General features: G+C 45.4%; 1 protein-coding gene across 1 annotated transcript in view; it reads left to right on the top strand.

Annotated features, from left to right (window-relative positions):
* The window catches only part of si:ch211-1i11.3 (mitogen-activated protein kinase kinase kinase 5), a 28274-nt gene that overhangs the window by 10599 nt on the left and 9953 nt on the right, over nt 1-7722 (top strand). The window contains exons 14-19 of the mRNA XM_036538425.1: nt 161-294; nt 1290-1417; nt 2686-2822; nt 3512-3617; nt 3793-3950; nt 4604-4805. Coding sequence (XP_036394318.1) covers nt 161-294; nt 1290-1417; nt 2686-2822; nt 3512-3617; nt 3793-3950; nt 4604-4805 — 865 coding nt within the window. The remainder of the gene's footprint in view (nt 1-160; nt 295-1289; nt 1418-2685; nt 2823-3511; nt 3618-3792; nt 3951-4603; nt 4806-7722) is intronic.

The raw sequence follows: 7722 nt of genomic DNA on the forward strand, positions 1-7722 counted from the left end.
GCGAGTCAGAACAGTTTTATGAATGAAGATATGGCTGAACGCCCAGCCAAAGAATATGTCACAATGGCTCTCTACAGCCCCCCCATGTCTTCATGCATCAGTGCTGTGGAGTTGCTTTGGCAGGGAACTCTGGGGGAAATAACCTGTTCTCTCTCTGCAGTACATGTACGAGACCAACGAGAGCGGAGACAGGGTGGTTCTGGGAAAGGGGACGTACGGAGTGGTGTACGCTGGGAGGGACCTGAGCAACCAAGTGCGCATCGCCATCAAGGAAATCCCGGAAAAAGACAGCTCGTACGGAACGACGTCTCTGCTCTCTCCTTCCTCTCTTCCTCATCAATGTATTATTATTATTATTATCATTATTATTCTGTAATTACCAAGTGATCATGGAACATCCAGATGGTAGTTTTTAAAGGGGTGAGCATGTGTGTCGTGGCAAACTAATGTTCGGTCAGAGTTCCTAAGTAGTTCGGTGGTTAAGGCTCTCACCTAGAGTGCAAGCTGAGCTCTATGGCCCAGGTTCGAATCTGGATGTGCCATCAGCCAGTAATGACCAGCATCCCACAGGAGTGGAAGAAATTGGATTTGTTCTGTCCTGGATTTGGGTGGGTGGGCTGGCCAGGGTCCCCTCATCTCACCGCTCTCAGGCACCCTGCACATTGTTAGGTGCCTGAAAGTTGTTCACATGGCTTCAGTAGAATAGCGCCTGTCCTCCAATGAGCACCTGCTGAGTTGCAGTGCTGTAGTGGTTCCTGTAGTGTGGAATGCAGCTGTTGGCTGCATGTGAGTATGCTGGAGGGTTGCCTTTATCTCGCCGCAGTGCTAGTGCAGATGCTGTCACGGTGAGACAAACCAAGCACACAACTGGCCATGCCGAGGCAGGGTATGCACACAGGGAGGGACAAGCACGAGAAGCTTCTGTTCCCGCAACAGCGCTGCACTTCTGCCAGCAGTTGTGTAAGTGTTTAGATATTCAGATGCCGCCACAGCTGCCTCTGAGGAGGTCAGATGCTCCCACGCCGCAGTTTGGAAATGTGTATCGGTACGCTTGCAGCTGCAGGCACAGCAAAGCCGCCCATGCTGTGTGGAAAAGCCTGTACCCCGCTAACGCACATCACACCGCTAACTTTCCAGCAGCTTTATCAGCTCACAGCATCATCGCTGGGACACTGTGCACTGGCTGGGAACCGTAACTCCCCGCCCAACCTAGTGCATGCAGGTGGTAATATGCGCTTTCACAGGGCTTTGGGCTCAGCGTGTCTCTCCCCCCCCCCTCCCCCCCCAAGGTACTCCCAGCCTCTGCACGAGGAGATCGCCCTGCACAAGAGGCTGCAGCACAGGAACATTGTGCAGTACCTGGGCTCCGTCAGCCAGGACGGCTTCATCAAGATCTTCATGGAGGAGGTCCCTGGAGGTGCGGCACCCCCCCCCCCCCCTTCTTATTCACAGTAGAGCAGATGGATTTACATTTGCATATTAAATGCATTTAACGTTTGTATTTCGTTATGTGGAAGACTCTTGTCCAGAGCAAGCAGTCACCCTAACCCTAACCCTCCCCCCTCTCCCTTATGTAGAGCAGATACAGTTACATTTACATATTAAGTGCATACACATTTATATAGTAAATGCATTTACATTTATATTTAGTCATGTGAAAGGCATTCTTATCCAGAGCAGCTTACAAATCAAAGAGAGCATATTGGGCTACGTGAACAGCAGAACATTCAGAAAAAATGAACGCGTCAGTACATTGCACAGTGATATTATAATCAGTGCCGTAAGTGCTACAACCATAGTGACATTAAATACATTGCAGTACATAACATTCATTTAGCCGATGCTTTTATCCAGAGTGACTTCCAGCCCAAGGGAACAGCGCAAGAGAACAAGAGAGCTGTAAACCATTAATGCCCTGTTTTCAGGGAAGTTCTAAACACTTGTCCCGAGCTTTCTGTTGAAAGATGTTTTTTTGTGGCTTTGGCATCACAAATCGTAAGGAAGCCTCCCTGGGCAAGAGCAACACAAGTGAAAACGGCGGGGACACTTTGAAACAATGGCCTCATTCTGCATTCCAGGAAGTGGGGGTGGCAGTGGGGCGAGGGGGGTTACATTTACAGGAAGTGAGGCTGTCTGGGGAGGCTGACATATGCATAAATAGAAAAGCAAAACAGGCTAAATTTCACAATATTTCACAGCTGCTGAGCAGAAATCAGCATTACCATTCAATAACAGTCCAGCTTCAGGAATGATCCAACAAACCAGATTTATACGATTAAATTCCCATTATGAAGGAATAAAATATGAAAAACAATTAACATTTGCATCTACATGTGATACACTTTACAATTTTGCTGTGAATTGTTCTGAAACATTTAAAGACAACATGAAGACCCTGAGAGTTTCGCCCTGAGAGTGAAAGCACCTGTTTCGCTGACCGGTCTGATGCACTCACTAACGAGCCAGTCATTAACGAGCTGGGCGTGGTTATCATGCATGACACTTGGCCCGACCCCTTACAGTACAACAGTCCAGCTATATGTGATTACAGTCGCATTGCACACAGGGTGGAAACACTTTTGACACACTGTACAGCTTCACTGTGTCCTTTATGGCCTGTTTTATGATTTCCGCTGGGTGAATTACATTGGATAATCTCCAGCGCCATCTCTCTCTGCTGCGCAGGTAGCTTGTCCTCTCTCTTGAGGTCCAAATGGGGACCCCTGAAGGACAATGAGGCCACCATCATCTTCTACACCAAGCAGATCCTCGAGGGGCTCAAATACCTCCACGAGAACCAGATAGTTCACAGAGACATCAAGGTAAGGCAATGCCCCACAGGTGCCCTACACAGGTATGAGCAGGAAAGTAGAACAGCTCAACCTCAGCCTCTCACTTTCCTTTAAGTTTTTTTTATCAATCCTAACATGAAAAATTCTCAATATTTCTGCTCATCTGCAGAGACTCTCTCTCAGGGGTGGCACAGATACCCCTATCACAGCCTGTGGACTTAAAACAGTGGAATGCCAGTTCCTATTATTTCACAATACTCAGGAACTGAAAGCACATTATTGCCATATTGCTGAAACATGCGCTGGTCTGTCTGCTCAAATTTCACAGCTCGCCTAAACATTTCAACATGTTGATTTTCCCAGCTGAAAACCCATGCCTGGACTGTTTAATATTATTTGATAGAACACTGATAAAAGAGCATGTTTATTTATGGTTTTAAACCCCAGCTGCCGATGACTCAATGCATTTTTTGCCAAATTGTTTCGTAACAATGTTTTGTTTAAATTATTTAATTTAATCAGTGTTCTTTTAATCATAGAAAATAAATGTCAACGTACATGTTAATGTAATTCGTAGTCGGTTAGCCAGTTGCTTTTTATTAAGTGAACAAAATTCAGAAAGACAATATATAGACGTGGAGACACCGATTCTGTGCAAGAGGGCATCCTGGTCTCTCACACACAGCGTTTAAAAAGAGCCTTGCTGTTCATCCCCCCAGGGTGACAATGTACTGATAAACACGTACAGCGGGGTGTTAAAGATCTCAGACTTCGGCACCTCCAAGCGACTGGCGGGCATCAACCCCTGCACAGAGACCTTCACAGGCAAGTGTCAAGACGGGTTATAGTAGGAGAAGATGATATGGCATGGCATAACATAGTGTAGCACAGCATAACGTAATGTAACATACTGTAACATAGCATAGCATAACATAACAGAATGTAACGTATCATAGCACAATGTTCACGTTCACATGATGGGTTTACTTGCTCGCTTCAGGGACCCTGCAGTACATGGCCCCAGAGATCATTGACCAGGGCCCTCGGGGTTATGGGAAGCCGGCGGATATTTGGTCGCTGGGCTGCACCATTATTGAGATGGCCACAGGGAAGCCCCCTTTCCATGAGCTGGGCAGTCCTCAGGCAGCCATGTTTAAGGTACCTCTGCAACCCAGAACAGGTCGGATGCTGTAATGTGATTCCAGTGCTGTAATGAGAAAGAGAAAGTGTTAATTGGGCAATTAAAATCTGGCTGCATTTTCATTTTAATCTTCGTTCTGTAATGCATCTTCAAAGAATGCCTTTTAAGGTGGGCACCAAAATGGGCCAGATTAGTCATAGCTGTTACGTATCTACGAATGCTCCAGTATTTCAGTCTGTACACTTGCATAAGGGCATTAAGGTCCAGGATGATAATTAACGAAGTTAAAAGGCCTTTGACCAAAGCAAAAATATTTGTTTTCCTGCCCAGCTGAAATAATGCCTACTCCACTATCACACAGAAATAACGACTGTCCCTGGCCTGTTTTTACCCTTGCTTGTTTAGCTGTACCAGATATTATGAAATCATTATTGTGAAATCAGTCAATGAAAGTAAGTTTTTTTGAGAATACAGCTGATTTGAGCAGGAATGCCCCTCAGTTCTGTCTTAACAAGATATTGAATTACAGAAGCTATTTCAAACTCGAGGAACAAGAAGAACAAGAGGAATTACAGTAGAAATTTGAGTAGAAAGAGTGAATTTCACGAGTATTTTAGGTGGTCTTTTTTCCTCTGGTACGTGACCCATACTCTGTGCTGCCCTGTCCCAGGTGGGGATGTTCAAGATCCACCCGAAGGTCCCGGAGTGCATGTCGGAGGAAGCGAAAGGCTTCATCATGAGCTGCTTTGAGCCCAACCCAGACAACAGAGCCACAGCCTCCGAGCTGCTGAAGGACGGCTTTCTGAGATCCAGCGCCCGCAGGAAGGCCAAGCCGACCCCCGACGTGCCGCAGAAAGAGTATGCCATTTCAGGTACCCCTGAGTATTCATCCGTGTAGTGCTGGCTGGGCTTGGCGCTGGGGTTGGGCTTGTGTGGGTTAATACTGGCTAGATACCCCTGCTGTATAGAAAGAAAATAACAGATGTCTCACGCCAGAGGGTTGGTACTTTAATACACTCAAGTATTGCTTTGTATTATTAGACCATCTCACATGGTTTTACCCTCAGCAAATACAAATACAATAAAGGAATTTCACATACGCTGTCCAGCAGTAGTTAGTTATCCAGTTAGTTATCTAGCTTTGCCTGGTCCTACTTTACAAAACACATGCTGAAATAAATAAATACAGACAATTCTTATGAGGATCATATGCTCCAGATGTGCTCCTTATGAGGATCTTATGCTCCAGATGTGCTCCTTATGAGGATCATATGCTCCAGATGTGCTCCTTATGAGGATCATATGCTCCAGATGTGCTCCTTATGAGGATCTTATGCTCCAGATGTGCTCCTTATGAGGATCATATGCTCCAGATGTGCTCCTTATGAGGATCATATGCTCCAGATGTGCTCCTTATGAGGATCATATGCTCCAGATGTGCTCCTTATAAGGATCATATGCTCCAGATGTGCTCCTTATGAGGATCATATGCTCCAGATGTGCTCCTTATGAGGATCATATGCTCCAGATGTGCTCCTTATAAGGATCATATGCTCCAGATGTGCTCCTTATGAGGATCATATGCTCCAGATGTGCTCCTTATAAGGATCATATGCTCCAGATGTGCTCCTTATAAGGATCTTATGCTCCAGATGTGCTCCTTATGAGGATCATATGCTCCAGATGTGCTCCTTATAAGGATCATATGCTCCAGATGTGCTCCTTATAAGGATCTTATGCTCCAGATGTGCTCCTTATAAGGATCTTATGCTCCAGATGTGCTCCTTATAAGGATCTTATGCTCCAGATGTGCTCCTTATAAGGATCTTATGCTCCAGATGTGCTCCTTATAAGGATCTTATGCTCCTTTTCCAAAAACGTGCCATGCATGTCAGACTGTTTGCCCTCTGCTTTCAGAAATGCAGACACTTTGCTGAGGCCAGTGGGGGAAACACCTTGATTGTGTGCATCAGCTTTTGAGGGCATCTTACTGGAGTCTGTGGAGAGTTGGCCTCATTTGATATCTGATTTTCTGGGTATTTTAAAAGGGCCCTATGAGATATAACGCAACTTCAGACCAAGATGATAGGGAAATGGAAAGAACACGAGAGTTTCTTTCTCAGTGTGTGTGTGTGTGTGTGTGTGTGTGTACGTGCATATTGCTTATCGTTTAAATACCTTGATTTATCAATGTGTACTATCTGTTAGTAAGTTTATCAAACCATCAGATATCTGTATCTTCCGTAAACCGTAACCATCAAATACCTGTATCTCTCCTCCTCTGTATGTGTATGAATTTCCTTATTAAGTACAACTTACTATTTCCATTGCACACTGCCTCACATGAAAGCATTAACCAAATAAGTCACGTCCGCTAACCTCCACTCTTTGCTGTTGTGACACAAAGCAGTCTCAAGCATGTGAGATATTCCAGTAGCATTGTATTCAGGGCACCACCGGCCTGGCAGGCCGCTTTCACAAAACAAAACCTCACGCTGTTTTATCTGATTGCCTTTGGTTGCACCAGTTACGACGCCCTTTATGACGCCATGGGTCTTACACCATGTCTCTTTTCAGGAACGCGAGTCTTGGTCTCTCTGACTTCAGGATGATACAAGCCCTCCTCGTATTAGTCATCTCTCAAAAAGCCCCCAGATCACGGCCCTCCGGCTGTCCTCTCTATTTCTGTCTAAGCATTTTATGGAGTGAGGAATTCAGGAGCTAGACAGGAGGAGGGAAATACTACCATAGTTGAGAGATAACATGGGGGCAAGACGGCTTTACACAGAAAACCTCATGCAGGACAGATCCATAGTCAGCAAGCAGGAGCACTGGTGGGAGAACAGGCTGGATTTCAAAAAGCATTCACCTACTATGCAGTGGAAGGCTGTGATGCTGTAGTGCAGCATTAGTTTGTGCTGGGTAAATCTATGTTTTTTCCTGAGTCCTAGCTGAAGCTCTCTGCTGTTTTCTGTTTTTTTTTGGGGGGGGGGGCATCCCCAGGTTGGTTTCCATTGTCTCTCTCTCTCTGGACTCTTTGTACATCTTTTCTCTTTCCTCGGTTTTGCAGATTCCATCTTCCCCCACAGCTCTTGGAAAATATTTCTAACCCAAAGAGTCATGGAAAGTGGTCAGATATCCCACTGTCCTTGAAAACCTTGTGGATAATATCCCAAAACAGAGATCCTTCACCCATTCTTGTTTTACAGCAAGCAAAATACATCAATCTATCTTTCTGACTCACTAGCTTGATGTCATTTGCTGTCAATTCAAGGTGTATCAGTTTGCTGGTATCGCCTACAAATTGGCTACCCCACTGGTTTGTACTTAAAGCTCGCTGCCAGAAATCACTGGTTACTGGTGTTCACTGCCAGGAGGGTTTCAAGAGTGTCTAGGCAGACACAAAATATCTTAAAAGAAATGTGTCTCAAAGTATGTTTTCTAAATCAAACCCAGTTGCTAGGTATTGACTATTACAAAAATGAAAGGCCTGGAAATCTTACTGTGCATTTGTTCTTAAAATATCATTTACAAGGTGCCTCTTCTGTGTCTCTGCCTTTTTCAATACAGAAGATAACTCAGATTCTGTGCTTGTGTTTTCTCTCAAACCTGCTCTGGAAATGCATGTCGCTGTCGTCGCTGGTGCATGCCATCTCTGCCTGTTCTCCCATTATTGAGGCCCCCCTCTCTCCTCACTGGTGGGTGCATGTCTAGAATTTTTCCTAACCCCCCCCGCCCCCCTTCTGACCCCTGACCCCTGACCCCTTGCTTCCTCGTTGTCTTTCCTAT

This window comes from Megalops cyprinoides, chromosome 10 (assembly GCF_013368585.1).
Source record: "Megalops cyprinoides isolate fMegCyp1 chromosome 10, fMegCyp1.pri, whole genome shotgun sequence".
Taxonomy (NCBI): domain Eukaryota; kingdom Metazoa; phylum Chordata; class Actinopteri; order Elopiformes; family Megalopidae; genus Megalops; species Megalops cyprinoides.